Source organism: Macrobrachium nipponense, chromosome 25 (assembly GCF_015104395.2).
Source record: "Macrobrachium nipponense isolate FS-2020 chromosome 25, ASM1510439v2, whole genome shotgun sequence".
NCBI lineage: Eukaryota > Metazoa > Arthropoda > Malacostraca > Decapoda > Palaemonidae > Macrobrachium > Macrobrachium nipponense.
In genome coordinates, this window is record NC_087214.1 from 4,203,261 (window position 1) to 4,226,144 (window position 22,884).

A 22,884-nucleotide genomic window follows, 5' to 3' on the forward strand; every position below is an offset into this window, starting at 1 on the left:
TAATAGGGCCAGGAAAAGGAAGCCAAGTATTTTGAATACACTACAAATAAACAGCAATAGCATTAGCAATACCTGTGCTGTATTCAGTCACAAAGTAAATCACATGCATATATGATGTAAAAAGACACTCCACAGCTAAAGCACTTCACAGATTCATGGAACATAGAGATCTTCTCGAGTGTTGGTTAGTTCCACTGTGTAATTCATATGTACCATTTTCTTTTGTACAAGTCCCTTTGCCACCGTTTTCTGTGGCAGTGAAAAACCAAAAGTGAAGGTAATGTTCTCGTACATTTGAGAGATATTTAGTATAAAGTAGGCTTTATATGTAGTACTATCTCGGTATGAAAATATAAAATTTAGGCCAATGGCCAAGCTCTGGGACCTATGAGGTTATTAAACTCTGAAAGGAAAATCGAGAGTAGAGAGATTTTAAAAAAGGTTTAATAGGAGGAAACCCTGGCAGTTGCGCTATGTAACAATTGTTAGGAGAAGGTGGATCGCAAGATGGAAGAGAATATAAATGGAGGAACAGTAAAAGGAATGAGGAAGAGTCACAGCTAGGGGCTGAAGGGAATTTGCACAGAACCTTAAGCACTGCCTACAGTGCACTGCGTGAGGTGCACTGACTTCACTATGGGGATTATAGTATGTAAATAGTCAGTCCAGCTGTATTTAATTTTAAATGCGTTAAAGGAATGTTTATGACAATGTTCACAGAGGTTTTATGGGACCTTATTCGTTTGTTTTATTTATTGATTTGTGGTCAGGATACTGCAAGTGGCATTGAGGAAGGTATATTGAGATGTGTTACATTGATTTGTTATGAAAATAAAAAAATCGGAAAAAAATGAAGTAAATCAACGGAATAAAATAAAAAAGAAAAATGAAAGAATAACAATTGTGTGGATCAAAAGTATGAGAGAAAGTCTACATCTGTTAAAACAGGAAGATGAGACAGCTCTAAAGAGGGTGACCACAGTTACTAGTAATTTAGAAACTTTGATTATAAGTGTTCCGAGTGCATTCATGAGTTGAAAGCAGGGTCAAGACAATTAAAAGATTATACAAAGAAGGTGACTGATCATAAAGAAATTTTATAAAAATGCAAATCGATAATTATCCATTTGGTAAACAATAACAATATTTGCAAGGTGTAAATTTTTATTAATAAAATATTAAACATACGAATCACAGGAAAATTGTACTTGTCAAGTGATTTTTATGTTTTAGATAATTCTTGAACATTTTACTGATACAGGGGTCCAAATAATACATGCCAGGGCTAAGATTAAAATTACAACCGGAAGTAAGCTGTATAATAGCAGACTCTAAAAGATTTCATAAATTCTTTCGATCTGACAATCACTGATCTTTCAGTCCAATTTATCTTGTGAGAGTTATTTTAAATGAATGAATACACCATTGGATGTTTGCCCAGTTTTGACAGAATACGTATGCTGTTTAATTTGTATTTCTAAATCCTCATTAGATTGCCGATATAAAAGGAAGGGGTAATCCAAACTTGGAGTTTAATAAATTATGATGTTGCTTTAATTAGGGCTAATTTTTTATTAATATTTCTTTTCAAAATAGTTTTGGGATACTTCTCTTCCTGTCATATCCCTTTTTAGATAGTTTCGTCAGAATACCTAAGTCACATTACTATACATGACCTCTTGATTTGAAATCAATGTTTAATGGTGTCTTCACCAATACAAAAATGCCAAATTTGTAAATAGGTCACTCATTTCTTAGGAGAATTTCTTAGCAAGAGGAAATTAGGAATTATGTCCGTTTCGTATTTATAATGGAAATAAAAAATAATTGATTATGGAATAAAAGTTACTTACCACAAGAAACATTTATTATATTAATAAAATATGACATTAATGATATTATGCCTAACAGATTTAAAATTTATAATCAAATACTTTGGGATATCAAAAATTATGGAGGAGTTATATGGCAGTTACATTTTGAGAGTTGCGTGAGAGGTGTTTGAGTCTCTATCTCTGTAGCCATAAGGCTGATAGATACGAATGCCAGTCTCCTCCTCTTCCTCTTCCTCCCTCCTCCTCTTCCACCACCTTGATTAAGGGCTCCTCCACGCCCGAGAGGGAGGACTCAAATACAGAGGAGGAGCAGAGAGAGAGGGCGGAGTGAGATTCACTCAGTCCCTCAGTGGAAGGGCGGAGGGAGGCGGGACCTTTATTATGCCAGGCCGTTCTTCACTGGAGGAAAACCACTGACAGACTTGCGAACAGCGCCTTTTTTCAGATGACACTCCTCACAGAACTGTAAATATAACTCAATTTGGGACCTTGAAATATTGGCATATTTTTCACTTGTTTCCCTAAAGACAATAGTTCTACCTACATGTCCACTTGCACGATGAATAGCATCGATCACATCGAACACATCTTCAGCGCATAAGAATCAAAGATGAGTTCTCTTTTTCTGCAATTTCTTAACGGTGATACCTTCAACTGTGACCTCAAGGATTTCATACTTCCTTAACAAACGATAGTATTTCTGAGGCTTTTTAATGTAAGCACGTTTAAGTTCATCCAAGTGATTCATAATTTGTTCGTATTCATTTCTGTACAACAAACTCAAAGCATCTGATGCTTTCTTTTCCTCAGTCGTGACCAGCTTTGAATAAAAATAAGATTTTCTATTTTCCATTGAAAAATTTCCAGAGTATAATAAAATACACACAAAGTACTACGTTGGTCGTCTTCTCCTGGCTTTCAGCAGTTCCTTACTGACAACACTGTCACCAGTCAGCTCCCATTACTATTGTGGAGAGACGACAATTATACAGTGCAATTACCCGTAATGGGAAACGAGTAAATGAACCAATGTTATAAGAGATGATTTACAGAAGATGGTCGTCTTCTCCTGACTTTCAGCAGTGCCTTACTGACAATAGTGTCACCAATCAGCTCCCATTACTTTTGTGGAGAGAGAGATGGGAGGGGGATAATAAGTGAATGATCGACAGTCATACAGTACAATTACCCCGTAGTGGGAAACAAGTAATGAACCATATTCAAGGAGATGATTTGCAGAAGTGAATGACAAGCTTTTTTTTTTCCAACAATAATACTGATTATTTTGTAAACTGACCAGAATCTTGGTCGTTTTGCAAAATATTTAGAAATTTAGGTCATTTTGCAATATGACCATGAATTTGGTACTTTTGCATAATGGCCGGCAATTTTGTAAAATGACCAATTTTGCAAAATGGCCGTAACATATATATATATATATATATATATATATATATATATATATTATATATATATATATATATGTGTGTGTGTGTGTGTGTGTGTGTAAAAATAAAGTAAATAAAGTGTGTGTGTGTATAAATAAAGGTATAAGCCACGAAGGCGAAAGAATAAACAACGGAGTTTCTACAAGATCTTTCAACGCTCAACGTCCTTTGCTCAGCAGATATGCTGAGTAAAGGAAGTTGAACGTCGAAAGATCTTGCAGAAACTCCGTTGTTTATTTTTTTCCTTCGTGGCTTATACCTTTATTGATGGATTTATCACGTTCCAAACTTTCATGATTCAGTTTATTTATATATATATATTATATATATGTAATAAAAGGAACCCATGAAAACTCTAAAATATAGAAGGAAAATACTATATTACAGAGACTGCTGTCTCAATCTTCAGGTAGATGAATCATAAAAGTTACAGAAAAAGTGGTATTTATACCAAAAGATCCATCCACAGCTAAGCCAATGTAAGTCACTCCCACTGATAATGCTCCTTTAATCCTCTTAAGCGTTGGTAGAATGAAAACTTTATCAACAACATCTGAATCCCATGCGCGCTTTGAGATGTTCATTACCTGTCTCTGGTTAATCAAAGCCGATTCCATTATCTGACTTGTACCGGCAGTTGCTGCTATAAATTATACATGACAAATTCCATTTTATTCTGTGGTAATGTTCATTTATATGGTTGAAAATAGCTGAGTTCTGTTGTCCATACCTAAATGACCATTAAAATTGTATTAATCACTGGTGAAGTGATGTCCCTGTAAATCCGATGTAAGATTGGTCATACTCCAGGCATGGGATTTCGTACACGCCTGTGTCCTTTGGGGATGTCTTTTGTTGGATGTTAATCAGGGATTCGGCTAAGGTTGTCGCGAAAAGAGACGGATCCCTCTTTTTGCGACTAACTACTGCAAACGTCAGATTAACTTCAGTAAGAAAAAGAATCAATGACGAGTGCAAGCGACTATGTGACTTGAACCACGAGTATGTAAAAATGTAGCTATCCCTTATGAAACTGTGTGGGGGAGGAGAGTGAAATAAGCTGCTATAAACATTAAATGTCTTATACAATTTTGAAAAAAACTTACCCAGTATATGAGATGAAAGCGAAGGAAGCGTGCCTAGCGAAAACCTTCGTCTTTGGGGAAATTCTTCAAGTTTACTTAAGTTACAACACAGCAAGTAAAACTAGAGTTCGTCATTCACATAAATACGAATTAACATATCTTGTTGTCAGCGCATAAAGATGAGACGCAATCGAGTAAAGCGTCAAGCGTCAGGTATTGCTATGCCATGACGTCACGAAAGTTGCGCTCGAGGGCAATGTCACACATAGCTTTCATTCGCTTCCCAAGTACCAAAGGTTTTTAAAAGATACGGTGGATCGCTTTTCTGCTCTCCTACACAGCCAGAGTCGTTACTTTGATTCATTTAGCATGATATAGTGTAAAAAGTCAAAGAGTAAAAAGTGCTTTATTTTACTTGAGTTTTGCATACTTAATCATAAATGTAAAAAAATTTATATTGAAGTGTAACGGAATATTTTATTTCCTTTTTAAGGTAACGTTGCAATTTTTCGCTAAATGTGAAGTGGTCCTTAGAGAAGACAGGAATGTATTATCGAGCTGACAAGAAGAGAGTGCAGTGCCATTTTTAGTAAATATCAAAAACTTTTTTGTCTTTTTTACCATTCACATCTATTCCACAGTTGAATTGAGCTATTATTATATTTTTTTTGCGAAATATAGTTATTCAGTAAAATCTTAACTCAGAATTTGCGGTCAGTAAAAATGTAATACAGCAACTTAGGAACAAAAGAACAAACACCTCAACAAAAGTTATAATATTTATTTATACAAAAGGAAAGGTAATGGTTGGTGGTAAATATAATAGTCTAAATTAATATATAAATCAAGGGGAAACCAACCTTAATATCTTTAAAAGATCACCTGCAGCTAAACTAAATGCTAAACCAAGAAATAGGAAACTTTAAATGCTATGACTTCAGGTAAGTACCTTCCAAATCACTGGCCAGAAAAAAAAACTAAAGAAGGAAGAAAGAAAATAAAAGGGAAAAACTTAATATTACTCCTACCTAACGCATACAAACTAAATTACATTCAAAATTTAATTTAGTAACCAGGAAAAATGATAGTGATTTAGAAACTTTGATATTAAACAATAAGAAAAAGAAAATTAATAATCTTACAAATTCAAAATAAGGAATAACCACGAGAGGCTTGCCAGAACATCTCGTCAGGCCATACAAGGTCCAGTAGACCGTACTGCAAACAGGGGCGTGCAAATCTACAGGTACACAGCGATACACGATCATCTAAATAGCTATAAAAACTTCTCATACCTGTAGATAGCCGCCCTACTTGTCTCCACGAGTTCCAAGAATTCATTGACACTGATGAATGGGTCAATCTGGAATTCCTGTAGGTAACCCAAAGTACCACAGGAACACTGTGGGTGGTAGCCTCCGATAATCCGGACATCAACGGATCTCGCATGCCACAAACTGCACCGTTCTATGTAGATACTGGCCAACTCGTTCGGAATCCTTTCGACGAACGAGGGATGATGGTGCGTGGCCGGCGAATGCCATGGGTGACTAAGTGCATGGGTGACCACACACAGGGCAGCGAAGGATTAGATAAGCCGTGATCAAAATCTCTTTACAAAGAATGCAGGAGTGACCTTAAATTCTGTGGTAAAGCGTCAGACTGTGAGGAGGAACTCGAACTATATAACTGTCACAAATCACCACCCTTACAACCAGGCCTTCCACTCGAGTCAACACCTCTCATAAGAGAGGAAAACAACGATCGTTAATAAGGCACTTCAGTAGTTCACTAATACCGGAGGAGAAGGTGGTAAACAAAACACCTAAGAAAAACAAAGCAAAACTGCAAAGTCATATCCCTTACAGAGTTCATCAAACTAACAAAGACAGCTTGAATATATGAGAAACGATACTACTATGGATTTCAGGCAAAGAATAGTGTGTTTTTCTTTAATATCCCCCATACTAATTATTTGATAAGAATAGTACTTTGACACAGCACTCTATAGACCTCCCCCTAATTTTTGATACTATAATGCATTTTCAAATCCCGATAATTAAGGTGTTTACTCCTGTCCTAGTAAAGCCAAAGCCAAATCATTTTGGTAAGTTTGTTAAACAATCGAACGTATGCTGACCCTCCTTCACTTCGCTCTCCCTTCTCTGACTTTGCAAATGTCTCATCTGATATTTTCCATAATATCTACCTTTAACATTGGTATTTTCCAATATATTTGCCATCACAAGCATATCATTCGAAAATCCATAATGATAAGATTGTAAAAAAAGTAACAGGGAAAATAAAGCATGGTTTTGGAAGTCAAGAAGGTCGAGTTATGGTTTCGTTAAGGTTCTTTTAACTGTGTAATAAATAATGAAACACACGTTTTCCAAAGGCAGGATTGATTGGCTTTACCCCTTGAAAGGTAGAGTAAATGTAATTAAGTTGACTCAAAATTTTACGGTGTATTGGCTCACTTAACCATTAACTATCGTAGTTTGGGTATCTGATATGGTTTATGCCTATAGCAGTTTGTTGTCTCAGTGTTTGTTTGACTGAGGAGGTTTTCCCATCATATTCATGAATGGCATGTTACTTTGCCCCCGTATGTGCAGAAATGCAATTTGCATTACGTCTCCATTCCATATACAAAATGGAACAAGCTAACAATAAACTCAGGATTAGTCTTAACAAGTACAGAAGCTTCAGGTTTGTTGGACACACAATAACACAATGTGGCATAAGAAACACAAGCATATTACTGAATAAGTAAATCTTAATATTTACCCTATAATTCACTCCTTATATATATATATATATATATATATATATATATATATATATATATATATATATATATATGTGTGTGTGTGTGTGTGTGTGTGTGTGTGTGTAATTGTGCATATCAATCCAACAAATTATGTAGTTTGTAGATTTTTTTATCATAGTTTTAAATACTATATTTATTGTGTCACAGTATAATTCTGTTTGTATTCTACAGCTATTGTGTTTTCCACACAGGCCCTATGATCGTATTGCAGACGTCATGGGCATGAAGACGATGACAGTGCATTCACTTTTACAGCGAAGCACGGGAACAGCACCATCTGGAACAGACAATTACCCGTCAACGACACATGATACCCCGACACCCACACCAAGCGCCTTTGATAATTTTGCTATCGGTGCCATTCGCTGCTAAGTGCATGGTGAATTCGCTAAGAAAAACACATTCACCATTAAAAGTCTGACACAGGGTTTACGTGACAACGGCATCATCCCAGCTGGAACATCAGAATCATCAGTGTGGCGATTACTACATAACATGGGGTTCTGCTATAAGACCACACAGCGGAAAATGTATGTCAAAAAGGAAACTCTAGATATAGTGTGCTGGCGCATTCGCATTATCCGAGCACTCAATGAATATCGGAAGGAGGGGAGAAAGGTGGTATACATCGATGAAACATGGTTCACCACGAGGATGCATCCTAGCAGCGAGTGGGTTGATGCCACACAGTCCATGACAAGTACCACCTACAGTTGGTAGGTCTCTCCTGAAGAAGGGGAGCGTTTTGTGCTTGTTGCTGCAGGCACAGAAGATGGTTTCATTGAGGAATCATTCTTGTCTTCTCCTACAAAAAACAAAACTGGTGACTACCATGGCGGAGGTAATGCCGACCTCTTTGTTCGTTGACTCACGTCCCAACTTCTTACATCATTGCCTGAGCCAGCAGTGCTTGTGCTTGATAATGCACCATACCACAACCAATTGAGCGAAGATAGTCGTTGCCCAAACTCCTCCACCACTGAAGCAGATAACATGAAATGGTTGACGTGCCGCCACACGCCCTGAGCTGTTGCAAATCTGCAAGCAAAATCGCCCACTACCTTTGTATAATATTGACAACATCCGTTTATGGGGACATGAAGTCGTCCGACTACCACGTGCTATTGAGCAGGTCTGGGTCTTTATGAAAAAACGTGTGCGTTCCTCATTGCAGCGTTTCACTCAGGCAGATTTACAGGCCAGAATAGAGGAAGCGAAGGTTAGTGCAACGAGGGAAGTGTGGGACGGTTCAGTAAGACGGCCGAGAGCCTTCAAGGAAGCATACTGGTCAAATGATAACATCCAAAGACCTGTAGATCCTATAATCATCACCATAAACAGTGATGATGAGGATGATCTGTTCCTTGACAGTGATGACGATTATGAATAAATTTGTTGTGATTTTTTTTCAATTGTTTCCTTTACTTTCCAACTGATGGTGATAATTATTTCACATTAGAGAGAGAGAAAGAGAGAGAGTAAGTCAGACAGACAGATAAACTTTTATCATGCTTCTTTTATCATCATCATCTTTATTATGATTATTATTACAACTGTTATCATTTTTACTATTTATGTCTTAATAAGTATAGATACCAGGGGCACCAGCAGATAAGGTAGCCCAGTTGTGAAAAATAACAGCAAAACGAGAGGGAAAGCAGATTGGAGATACATTGGATTAAGATAACTTCTGCATGACTGTTCAATGCAACTTATGCTGTCTACACCTTAAAAAAATTAAAAAAGGAATTAAACCTGGCTTTACATATCTGAATCTCTTGTAAATGTATGATGGGTCTTAAGCTGTATTATGAGATTTAATTTTGGTTATCTTTCCAAGTCGTAGCCGTATATCGCACGAAACTTTAAGGATTTAAGAAGCCCTCAGGGCAGGTTCATCAAGTAGGATAAATAGGCAAAAGGCTACAAACTCCTTATACACCCTGACGAAAGACAACAATATCATGAAATGTTAATAAGAATTATAACAAGAATCCAACATATCAATTCTAGCAGGTTAGAAAAAAGGTAGAGTAAGCGACGCCGGAGAGACTAGGAAAGGGGGTTACTGGAGGGATAAGAGGAGGGTCAAGACAGAGGGAGGGAGGGAAGGAGAGGGGAGGGACGGAGGAGTGTAGATATTCAAATTACTTTACCTTACCCGATTCACTTGGCTTAGGCTTTATTAGGCCAAGAGTAAACACCTTTATTAACGGGATTTGAAAATGCATTATAGTATCAAAAATTAGGGGGAGGTCTATAGAGTGCTGTGTCAAAGTACTATTCTGATCAAGTAATTAGTATGGGAGATATTAAAGAAAAACATACTATTTTTTGCCAGAAATGCATAGTAAGTAACAGTTACTCAATCAATTTCGTGCTTTCAGTGCCTCACTCACATGCACGTCAAATTCCTTTGCGGCTCTTTTCTTTTTTTTTTTTTTTTTGCACAGATGTGCATGAATCGATAGTTTTCGGCATTTTGAAAGAATTCGAGAAGCTAAGAGGGCATTGTGGCTATTGTACTAACGTAAGAATCTTGTGGAGAAGTAGGTCCTGTGTGTGTGTTGTATTTCCGCTATGGTCCCGTGGGAGATGCATATAAGAGATTCTTACGTGGAAATGAAAGGATATTCAAAGACTTTCAGCTTTCATTCCAAAGTCATCTTCAGGGTACTAACTAGTTTTAAGAAAAGAAGCTACACAAGAAAGGAATAAATAAAATTATCAAAGAGTAGCACTATAGCTTCAATATCGATAATATTGACTGCATTCCTTACACTTCTGAGAAATTGACTCAAAGCACATCGGCGACTTCAAGGTTAACATGCTTGTCGAATGCTGGACATTCAAATGATTTTACGGCGACCTTCTTTACTTTGCCCTAAATAGGTACGAAACGATCTAAACTATTCTGAGTGGTACCTGGCCAAGTCCTAATTTATTGCTGAGTGGCTAATGTATGAGAGGGTTAAATTCTAATGATTAATGAGCGTTTCGTAATGGTTTATTAGAGGAATATTATACGTAATAGTTTTGAGAATCGTCCCACTTTAAGGGGACCATAACCCAGGAAGTCTAATATAGGAATATCCTATTACAATGGAAGTAGTTCACTCATCATTTTCATTATCATAACGGAAATTATAAAATGTATCTTTTTATGAACTTAAGGATTGATTTCTTACACTATAGAAGTAACTTAAAAGGCAGAGAGAGAGAGAGAGAGAGAGAGAGAGAGAGAGAGAGAGAGAGAGAGAGAGAGAGAGAGAGAGAGCGTCCTATTGATATCACCTCTCATTTCAATCATCATCATCTGCCGTTGCTAGTCCACTACAGGACAAATGCCTCAGACATGTTCCTCAACTCTCGTCTGTTTATGGTCTTTCTATGCCCGCAAATTTTTTTAGTTCGTCAATCCATAGTCTTCTCTTTCTTCCCCTGCTTCGTTTGCAATCTCTAGGGAGCCATTCTGTTATTCTTTTTGTCCATCTATTATCTGACATTCTCATTACATGTCCTGCCCACGCCCATTTCTTTTTCTTACTTGTTGTTAGAATATCCTCTACTTTAGTTTGCTCTCGTATCCATGTTGCCCTTTTTCTCTCTTAGTGTTATTTCCATCGTTATTCTTTCCATAGCTCTTTGAGTTGTAACTACCTCTATGTTCTAAGGCTTTAGTAAGGCTCCAAGTTTCTGATGCGTAAGTTAATACTGGTAGGACCATCTGATTGAATACTTTTCTATTTAGAGAAAGTGGCATTTTACTTTTCATAATCTCATTTTGTTTACCAAACCCTCTCCATCCCATACTAATCCTTCTTTTAATTTCGGGGCTATGTCCTGGGGAAACACTTATTGTCTGTCCTAAATACGTATATTCATTACTAATCTCTAGAGGTTCATCTATAATCCTTATTTGTTGTCTCTCTGCATTTTCATTGAACATTATCTTAGTTTTACTCATATTCATTTTCAGTCCTACATTTCTGCTTTCTCTATTCAAATCTTCTATCATCTTCTGTCATTCCTCCCCTGATTCACTAAGTAGAACTATGTTATATGCAAATCTTCAGTTGTTAAGGTATTCCCCATTAATGTTAATTCCTACATTTTCCCAATCTAAATTCTTTAAAACTACTTCTAGGCACGCTCTGAATAATTGATATCACCTCTCTTTCAGTAAAGCTATTTGTATCACCTCTCATTTCAATAACCCTATTTATATCACCGCTCATTTCAAAAACCCTGTTTATATCACCTCTCATTGCAATAACCCTGTTTATATCACCTTTCATTTCAATAACCCTATTTATATCACCGCTCATTTCAGTAACCCTATTTATATCACCTCTCATGTCAATAACACTATTGATATCACCTTTCACAACGTCATTATTCTCGTGCACAAGAGAGTCTTTATTCTGAGGCGCAAACGCCAAGCTGCCTTCGCCTCTTCTCCTTAGGAAAAGCCTGGAAAAATATTCCATTACCTTTTACCTCATTGCTGGAGCCGCTCTGAAATAAGCTTCATCATCTTTTTCAAGAAAATTTTTTCATTGTTATCATATTGGCTGTGATGTGTTTGTAAGGAGAGGACATCGAAATCTCATTTTTGTGTGATGGATCAGGGTTTTTGATGCACATGTTTCGTAAACAAAAAGAAATATTTAATCTGTATGCATTGGTAATGGACTATGTTCTCTTTAATAAAAATGGGGCATGGGTGCTATGAATATTAGTTGCTCTCATGCTAATACGATTCTTACTTGACAAGTGGAGAACTAAGGACCTGACAACTGAAATGTAAACAACTGTTATTATTATTATTATTATTATTATTATTATTATTATTATTATTATTATTATTATTATTATTATTATTATTGGTTCTAACAATGGAGGATGTACTATCACAATTTATTCCTACTTAATACATTATTAAATCATATTTTTTCAATACAATTTAAAGCATGCTCTCATTTCAATGTTATACAAACATTCAAAACAAGATATGCACATTTATACTAGTATTATGTAGGACAGCTAGAGCAGCCAAAGAGGGGGGTGGGTTTCACGACCAAGTAATCAAATTGCAATCTTTATTATATCTATAACAGATTTTTCCTATTCCCGAGACTTCTCTTCTCTTCAATCACCCGAATAGTAAGGATCAAGGCTTGGGTGTTTTTTGTGGGAGAAACAAACTTGTCCTTCAAACTGTAAAATATTCCGTCTACTGGGAAGCATTCTCTCACTATACATGGATAATGGCCATAGATGGATATTTGACTGCAATCTGGCCATGGCGCAGCTGGCCAAAAAAGGACTGGTTATATATATATATATACTATATTATATTATATATATATATCTATAATATATATATAGATATATATATATATGTAGCACTGTATGTTCTCCGCCAAGTGTCTTTTACCTTTCACAGCACTTGTTACCAATAACAGCCGTTAACGAGACAGCAAATGAGGACGAGCGGCACCAACAGATGACATTAGACCAGAGACGTTCGAGCTGTAGCCATGGCAGGACGTACTTCGCTGAGTAAGCACCGGACGGGTATTTTGAAGATAAAACTTCAGTTCAATCAACATGTGAAGCAGAAATACTTAAAGAAGATTTAAATATGTCAACAACGTCAGAGGATGGATATGAGGTGTACGTTAACAAAAAAAGGATAAAGAAGACACGGCAGATGGAAGGCAAAAAATTAAAGCAATTTGAAGGGGTTGTGCCGAAAGCTACAAATGCAGTGAGAACTAAAAGTGACAGGATAGTACTTCAATTTCCTACTGATGCAGGTTTGAATTACCCGGAGAAGATATTATGGACGGTTAAACTAGCTAAAGCTCACAAGGAAATGGAGGCGCTTTTCAAGAATGGGAAAAATAGCCCTTATGTAACTGTTAAGGATCAGAAGGCAGCGGACTATTTGTCAACGACTGGTTTTGATGGTGTTGTTATGATTAAGCCAGTTTTGAAAAGATGACAAAAGTTATACTGTTTGGATATCCTACTCTGCTAGATCCAGAGGATGTGATGAATACTGGTGTTTTCCGTTGGATTCGCCGAAGGACAGTAATGGTAAAAGGAAAGAAGGAAGAAAAAAATCAGCTGGTTGGATTATTCATTGGAACAGAGCCGCCTGAGAGATTCTTCTTACCAGGACTTGGATACAGAAGATTAGAAGTGTACAAAGAAGCTCCGATAATTTGTTATTAGTGCAGTTTGTGGGGACATAAAGCTTATCAGTGTTTAAATGACAATCGCTGCAGATTTTGCAGTAATAAACATGATTCTAGGGAGTGTGTACAGAAATTTAAAGAAAATATTACTGTTGAAAGAAAATGCTGTAATTGCGGTGGAAGTCATAACGCAAGTGCCTGGGAGTGTCCTAAACGACCGATTTTCTCTTTCAAGAGAAATGAAGACAAAGAAGCTACGAAACCACGAGAGTTGTCGTTGAATATTCCTAAGGAGAAGGAAGAGGAAACTGGGAAAATAATGACAGTTTTAGCTGATTTCAAGAAAGAGCTGGAATCTGTCATAAAAGCTGTAGGAGAGTTAAGTGATAAGGTTAATAATTTGATGATAGAAGGTAAGAGAGATAATAGTCATGTGCCACTAGATTCAAAAATGGCAAAAATGGCGGTGAAGTCAATTGTAATGAAATAAAGACTAGTACAGCGAAGGAAATGATGGTAGTTTTGAATATGTTGACTACCTATGGAAAGAAACCAAATGGTAAATTAATGAAGTCTTTGTTACGATATGCGGAAGGCCTTAAGCATAAATTAGATAATGAATCCAGAAAGTAATATCATAAAATTAATTTCATGGAATATTAATAGTGTAAATTGTAGAATAAATGATTTGCATTCTTATGTTTGGGTTAATTGTATGATGTAATCATAATTATTTATAATTGTATATGTGTGTGTGTTACAGGTGTCGGTTGGCCTCCTAGCCGGGTGTGCAAATGTAGGCTGATTTCTGTTTTTGTTTATTTGTAGAGGTAATACGTCCAGAGTGTACTGGCAGAGGTGTATGGCCAGCATTGCACCGGTTAAGCATGTGTGGGAGTTTGATATGGAGCGCCAAGGTGTAAGTTACTGTATTGATTAATCATATGTACTATATTTATGATGAATTTGGCAATGTTATAGTGGGATATACTGTATGTTTGTATTTGTAATGGAGTTAGTGTTATGCTGTGTTTACAATGGACTGCTTACATTTTATATTTGATTTTACGAATATTGCTGTGTTGTTTTGCATATTTTATTAGGATTACATTTTAAGTGTCTGTTTACAATTTGGAGGTTTGTTTTAATTTGGAAACTTGTTTACAGGCTGAATGTTACTCAATAAAGTATTCATGTGGCACTTGGTGACTGTATCTACCCGATCCATACAATTCAGCACCTGCTACCCATGGTTGAGGGAACTTTGATTGGACATTCTACACATCCCTGCTAGTCAAGATGGATCAAGCCAAGACAGTGCGTACATCGGAGAGGAGGAAATTCAACCGAACCCTGAAACTGTTCGACGAGTGTGTGAAGCAAGACGACTCGACAGAGATTTTGAAGCCTGCATTTGATGAGGTCTGTGACGCCTATAAGAGGTTAGAAAAGGCTAATGATGATTTTATTTCGTGCATTGATGAGTCTCATGAGAATTATGTTAGCCTATTAGAATCGGCTGAGGATTATATAATTGAAGTGTATAGGTTGAAATGTAAGGCACATTCTTAAATACTTGCGAAAATAGACAATGAAAAGGGTAAGCAAAAAACAGACAACACAAAGTTTATAGTTAAGAAGCTTGAACCTCCTAGATTTGACGGACAAATAAGACTGTACCCATCCTTTAGAAAGGACTTTGACAGATTAATGATTAAGAACTATGGGGAGGATCCATATGTCCTTAAGCAGTGTTTGTTAGGCGAGGCCTTGAAAGTGGTACTTGGGGTTGATGATGATTTCCATAAGATGATGGCCAGACTTTATGAAAAATTTGGAAATGTAACAAAGGTGGTGGACTCTGTTTTGTGTGAGATAAGAGCCCTTAAGCCTGTGCCAGAAGGCAACAACAAAAAACAAAACTTGTGGAATTGGTGAATACTGTGGAGAGGGGATGGCTTGATATGTGTAAGCTAGATCTTACATCAGAAATGAATAACACTACTGTAATTAGCTAGTAGAAAAAGCTCTTACCCCCAACATTGAAAAGGGAATGGGTTTTAAAAGCTAGTGAGTCCCAAAGTGAGAAGGAATTTGGAAAATTATTAGAATTTTTAGAAAAAGAAAGGAAGGTAATAGAGTATGTGCAGGAAGGAGTGAGGTCAAGTACAACCACTGATAGGGCAGCAGTGCACAGTGCGACTCATGAGGATCACTGTTATACAGATAATTTGAATGAAGCAATTAAGCAGTTAAGAGAAAACCAAGAGTCGCAACAACAACAATTAAATGAATGTATTGTAAACATGAACCAAATTGCTTCAAACTTATCAAATCAAGCTAGGAGTAGACCTAACATGTCACCTAACATTAATAAGAACTGTTGGTTTCATGGTACAGCTTCCCATAGCATTTTGGATTGTTCAGGGTTTCAGCACTTGGATAATAAATCTAAATATGAGCTGTTAAAAAGCAATAGAGTATGCTTCATCTGCTTACGAAAGGGACATGTCAGTAGTGACTGTTTGAACAGAGAGTTATGTCATATTAAAGATCAAAATAATGAAGTATGCGGCAGACGTCACCACCCTATTCTCCATTCTTTGTTTGTACAAAATTATTTCACCAGTCATGTACAGGGATCAAATAACTTATTGTCGAGGGAGGGAGTATTGTTGATGATTGGACATATGCAGAGTAAAGGGCAAAAGGTGGCAACATTGTGGGATCCAGGTTCAATTTAAACCATGATTACGCATCGGATGGCAAACAAGTTGGGTTTGAGAGGTAAAGATGTAAGTCTCACTGTAACTAAAGTTGGAAATAGCACTGAGCTGTTTGACAGTAAAGTTTATAATGTGCCAATTACTGATTTGACTGGTACTGAATGGACTATTGAAGCTTGTGGTATCAATGAAATTACATCTGACATTGCAGAATTTGACACCACATTGATAGCTAAATTATTTGGTGTAGAGGAGTGGAAAATTTGTCGGCCAACAGGCAAGGTAGATTTGTTAATTGGCGTGGATCACAGTAGCATGATACCTCAAGTGGTTAGAACCATTGATACCTTACAGCTAATGCAAAACAATTTTGGAATGTGTTGTAAGAGGTTCATATCCAGTTATGAATAAGAATATGGGTACTAATAGTGTCTTAACGGTAAGGATTAGCCACATGACTGTAGCTACTGAGGTCAATGACATCATACCACGATACAGTGAGAACCTCTCAAAACAGTTAGAAGATTTTTTTTCAGTTGAAAATTTTGGAACTTCATGTATACCTAAATGTAGTGGTTGTAAATGTGGGAAGTGTTCATTGAGTGGGGAACATAGCTTGAAGGAGGAAATGGAATTAAAACAGATAGAAGAAGGACTTAATTATGATTCAATAAATGGGTATTGGATTGCAAGCTATCCATGGATTAAGGATCCTAACAAACTCCCTAATAATGTTTCCCTTGCATATGGAAGACTAAAATCTACTGAACGAAGGTTAATAAAGCTCGGGAGCGATTACTCTAAAAAATATAATGATCAGATTTTAGATATGGTTCATAGGGAAGTTGCTAGAAAATTGAACATAGATGAGATAAGTAATTATAATGGTCCCGTTCACTACTTGCCCCACCATGAAGTCCACAAGCCAGACTCAGTTTCTACCCCTTTGAGAATTGTGTTCAACTCTTCTTCCTCTTACCTTGGTCACGTACTCAATGATTACTTTGCAAAGGGCCCTGATGTGCTAAACAACATGATTGCTATACTGATACGTTTTAGGCAACATGCTGTGGCCTTCGTAGCGATATTAAGAAAATGTACAACTCTGTACGAATTTCAGAACTTGATCAACATACTCATAGGTTTTGTGGCGGGACTTAGAAACTGACAGAGCCAGATCACTATGTGCTTACTACTGTGACCTTTGGTGATAGACCTAGTGGCATAATAGCAATGATGGCCTTACGTAAAACCACCGAGATGGATGAATCCTTTCCCCTAACTGCAGAGTTGATCAATCGCAACTCGTATGTTGATGATATACTGTCAAGTGTATCGACGGTTGAAAGGGCTAAGAGAAGTATTGTAGAAGCTAATGCAATATTATCTCGGGGAGGATTTCAGATCAAGACTGGGTTATGTCAGGTGAGAGTCCAGAAGATAATTTTCTTAACATCTTGAAAACTGATAAGGAAAAGGTACTGGGGTTGAACTGGAATCCTAAGGAGGACTTTTTTCTATGTGATAAAGATAAATTTCTCTAAGAAAGTAAAAAATATTCGAATGGAGCCACCCATAAAGAAATCAGAAATCTATGAGAAACTCCCAAATACGTTAAATCGAAGGATGGTACTCAGTCAAACTGCTTCGGTATATGATCCCCTTGGGTTCATTGTGCCATTCACCTTGAAAGCAAAGTTGCTTATGCGCGATTTACTAACCACCATCAGTGAAAAGGAGCGAAGATTAGATTGGGATGAAGCAATGCCACAGTATATGTATGAAAGATGGAGAAAGTTATTTAAAGAAATGTATGAGTTAGAAACTTTGACGTTCCATAGATGTGTGAAGCCTAAAGACGCCGTTGGTAAGCCTGATTTAGTCATTTTTGCAGATGCAAGTAAGTTAGCTTATGGAGCCTGTGCGTACTTGAGGTGGAAAGTGAGGGAAGGACCCTTTGTAAGTAAACTCTTGATGGCAAAGAATAGGATTGCTCCTACTCGACAGCTCACCATCCCACGGTTAGAGTTGTGTGGGGCTGTGTTGGCCTGCCGGTTGAGGACTGTGATTGAGAAGGAAATAGACATTGAACTTGAGTCAGTCATACATATTATTGATTCATCTATTGTCAGAGCACAAATTTGTAATAAGTCAAGCAGTTTTAATATTTTTTGTCGCTACTAGAGTAGCAGAAATTCAAACTAAATCAAAATCTGTTGAATGGTTTTGGTTTTGGACATCCTCAGGAAATAATCCAGCAGACTTAACTACAAGGCCTACACCACCCTATGCTTTTAGATTCTGATTCTTTATGGCAGAATGGACCCCCATTTATGTGTTTACCTGTTAGTGAAGGGCCCATCAGTCAGTCAAATGATCTCGAACGACCAGATATTGCTCCAGTCAAAATTGTAAATAATCTATATAGGGATAATACTGTTATAATTGATGTAAATAGATATGGTAGTTACAGTAAGCTTTTAAGAGTGACTGCTAGAGTTTTGAAGGCAGTTAGGTTGAGGTCATTTAAAGGTGTCTTTTTAGTTCCTCACTCAGATGATCTGAAAGTAGCAGAGGATATATGGGTGGGGTGGGTCCGGAGACTATAGCTGGTGACTGGGAAAAAGAGATATGAGAGACTTGGAGCTGTGATGAATGAGGAAGGTTTAATAGTGTTGGTCAAAGGATTTCAGTATGGCTGAAGGATAATTGGAACAGGAGTACATTTGTATTGTTACCTGTTAGGCATTCATTCACAAGATTGTATGTTAAACACATCGATCCATAGATAGATCATGCTGGTGTAGAGGTAACCTTAGCCAAATTGCAATCCAAGTTTTGGGTGCCTGGAGCCAGGAAACTTATAAAGTCAGTGAAGGCTCGGTGTGTCATTTGTCGTAAATTGGCTAAGAAGACTGAAGAGCAATGCATGGGTCAGTGTCCATCTGAGAGACTTCAACCCGCCCCACCCTTTTTTAATACAGCTATTGATTTGTTTGGACCTTTGTTTGGACCATTTATTGTGAAAGACACGGTCAAGAGGCGCACTAGAAAAAGGGTTTATGGGATAATCTAATTTAATTGTATGGTGAGTAGAGCTGTGTACTTAGATTTAGCAGAGGGTTATTTTGATACAGAGAATTTTTTAATGACATTACGTAGGTTTGTCTCCATAAGAGATTTCCAAAGCGTATGCATTCAGATGGAGGCACACAGTTAGTAGCAGCTAACAAAGAATTGCGAACTATGGCCAGTATTACAGTCGTGAGAGAGAAGGGTAATTTACCAAATTAGCAGGTGGGTTCAATGGACCATTATAATACAAAATAAAGGTATTTGAATGAGAATACGATCAAACAAGATTTAAATATAATAATGCAAAAAGTATTTACAAAACAATAGGACAAAATAAATAACAAATGACAAGTGACAACCACGTCTCGAAAAGTAATCGTACTTGAAATTAAGAACACTTGAAACAAAGCACAATTCGTTATTAAACCCTTACAACAATATCACTTATACTTAGCTTATAGATACATCACAATAAAGTGGCTGCTTCCCTGCCGGACACCAGAGTCCTTGGTTTAGTTGCTGAGTGGAGACTGATTCAAATTTACATTTAGGGGTCGACGAAAGGTAGGATGGGCGGAGCAAGTAAGAACAAGGAGTGTGAAACAAGACCAACAAGTTTCTTGGAAAGGACAAAGGAAAGTGGTATACAGGGGAAAACAGTCAGGTCAAAATATATACAATAATTATAATTATGTGGAAGGTGTAATACCTCCCCATAGAGGATCAAGCCCAGCGGAGTGGCTTGATCAAAGTTAAACACCTTCCTTCTCCTGAGAAGGTTGAGAATGGGCCCGTGACAAGGCATCAGCAAATACGTTGTCGCTGCCCTTGAGGTGCTTTATTTGAAGGTTGAAGTTTTGAAGATATAAAGCCCATCTTAGTAATCGCTGATTATGGGCCTTGGTGCGCTCAAGAAAGGTGAGGGGTTGTGGTCCGTATAGACATGGATGACAGGAGCTCCTTGTAGATAACATTCAAACTTTTGGAGAGCAAGAACCAAACTTAAGAGCTCCTTCTCTATGGTACTGTAGGACAACTGATGAAGCTTGAAACTACTGGAGGTGTATCCTATTGGGTGGAGTACCCCATCAATTTCCTGCAACAGCACTCCTCCAGCACCAGTGTCGCAAGCGTCTACTTGCAAAGAGAAGGGTTTAGAAAAATTAGGACTGTGTAAGACTGGCTCACTACTCAAAAAATATTTTTTATTTTAAATGTTCAAATGCTGCCTGACATTTCTCATCCCATTCATACTTCTTTTTAGGGCTGGTAAGACTATGTAAAGGGGCAGCTACTGAAGCAAAATTACGGCAGAACTTCCTGTAATATGAAACCATACCCAGAAATCTTTTAAGGGATTTCCTAGTCTTAGGTTCTGGATAGTCAAGAATGGCATTAACATTTGCAGTTTTAGGCCTGACATTACCTCCACCTACAATATGTCCCAAGTAAGTAACTGTAGCTTGTCCAAAAACACTTTTTTAAATTTATTGTTAACTGGGCTTCTCTTAATCTATCAAAGAGCATATTCAAAAGTGTCATCAGCTCCTTCCAAGAATCTCCTATCACCAATATATCATCTAGATATGCAAATACTCCCTCTAGACCTGAATGGTGTAGTTAATTATGCGTTGAAATGTGGATGGGGCATTAGTTAAACCAAAAGGCATTACTTCATACTGGAATAACCCAAAAGGAGTTATGAAAGCCGAAATAAGCTTGGCTCTAGATGTTAACTTCACCTGATAATACCCCTTGAGGAGATCTATTTTAGCTACATACTTTGCTTGGCCCACAGAGTCTATAATGTCATCTAGACGGGGTAAAGGGTAACTATCCTCAACAGTAGCAGAATTTACTCTCCTGTAATCTGTACACAGTCGCATGCTGCCATCCTCCTTTGGTACCAATAGACAGGGAGACGCCATGGTGACTTGCTTGGTTTAGCTAATCCAGTTCTCAGAAGATATTCCACTTCTTCTTTCATTACTAATTTCTTGGCCGGGCTGATGCGATAAGGGTGTTGTCGTATGGGAGCAGTTCCTGGTAGAAGTTCGATGTCATGGGTGAGAATGTACACTGACCTGGATTTTCTCCATAAAGTTCTGGGTAAGAGCAATAAGGTTTTGAAGTTCTGTTGATTGAAAAGGAGAAAGATGTTGACATGAGTTTTTCAAAGGTTTTCAGGGCAGCATCATTATCTACAAAACGCCACGAATAGATGAATTCAGGTTCACTTACTTCAGGTTTCTCGTCCTTGACCTTAACATTAACATTAACAATTTTGTCTCCATAACCAGTTTTGCTTTAGTATTCCTTCCGGAATGATACCTTTTAAGCAAATTGGCATGGATAATTTGAGTACTTTTCCTTCTATCAGGGGTTTCTATCACATATGTATGGTTATTGACATTTTTAACTACTTTATATGGACCAAAGAATTTGGAGGAAAATGGGGATCCAGGGATAGGAAAGTATGCTAACACAAAATCTCCTGGGTTGAATTTCCTAATTTTAGTTTTTTGATCATAATTATTTTTCATTTTAATCTGAGCTTTGCTTAAGTTTTCACTGGCTATTTTACGGACTTTGGAAAGGGTTTCCTTAAAGTTACTCAAATATTGTTGAACAGTTACAGTCTGATGAGAGTCTGGGGGCTTTAACCATTCATCTTTAATTAATGCAAGGGGTCCTCTTAATAATCTCCCATATACCATTTCAAAAGGAGAAACACCTAGGGATTCCTGGGGGGACTCACGTATAGCAAACAACAAAAACTTTACTCCTTCATCCCAATCAAGATTGCTCTCTAAACAAAACTTTTTTAACATACTTTTAAATGTTTGGTGCCATCGTTCCAGGACTCCCTGAGATTCCGGATGATATGCAGATGATAAGCTATGTTTTATATTTAATTCCTTCAGGATTTCTGAAAAGAGTTTACTTGTAAAGTTAGAACCACGATCAGTTTGGATATCCTTGGGGATCCCGTAAGTAGTAAAGAAACTTAAAAGGTGTTTAGCAATATTTTTGGCAGATATATTCTTAAGTGGGATGGCCTCTGGAAAACTAGTACTGGGACACATAAGAGTTAATAAATATTGGTTACCACCTTTCGTCTTGGGCAAGGGTCCAACACAGTCTATTACTAATTTCTCAAAGGGCTCATGTGGAACTAGTATAGGCTGTAAAGGGGCTTTAGGAATTACTTTGTTAGGTTTGCCAGCTATTTGGCATACATGACATGTCTTTATGAAATCTCCTACGTCTTTCCTCAAATTAGGCCAATAGAACTTATCAAGTATTCTATAGTAAGTTTTGTATTGTCCCAAATGACCACCTGGTCCATCATGTGCAATTTCCATTTATGAGTGCGTACCGAAGAAGGGACAACAATTTGGTATTTCTCACTCCAGGTATCGAGATTTGAATAGTTAGAAGGACGGTAAAATCGCATTAGGATACCATTATTATGATAAAAAGAAGGGGATTTTATTCAAAGATTTTATATCAACAGCCTATCATGCAAACAAGATAAAGATTGATCTGACCTCTGGGCAACTATAAGTTTATCTCTAGACATTACCTTAGCTTAAGAAATCACTATCTACTTCAAAGTCATTTACCTTTTCTCCTGCTTGGGACCGAGTGACTATATGTGTTGGGGCTTGTTCAA

The 22,884-nt window shown here is 37.2% G+C and overlaps 1 protein-coding gene across 1 annotated transcript; it reads left to right on the top strand.

Annotated features, from left to right (window-relative positions):
- The first annotated feature begins 16,587 nt into the window (after nt 1–16,587).
- LOC135198965 (uncharacterized) lies at nt 16,588–17,301 on the top strand. Its single transcript, XM_064226885.1, has one exon. The coding sequence runs from the start codon at nt 16,588–16,590 to the stop codon at nt 17,299–17,301; it is 714 nt and encodes a 237-aa protein (XP_064082955.1).
- Nucleotides 17,302–22,884: the final 5,583 nt, after the last annotated feature.

Bases quoted from the DNA above. Each gene is read 5' to 3' on its own strand.
- LOC135198965 (XM_064226885.1), top strand. From the start codon at position 16,588: ATGACTGTAGCTACTGAGGTCAATGACATCATACCACGATACAGTGAG.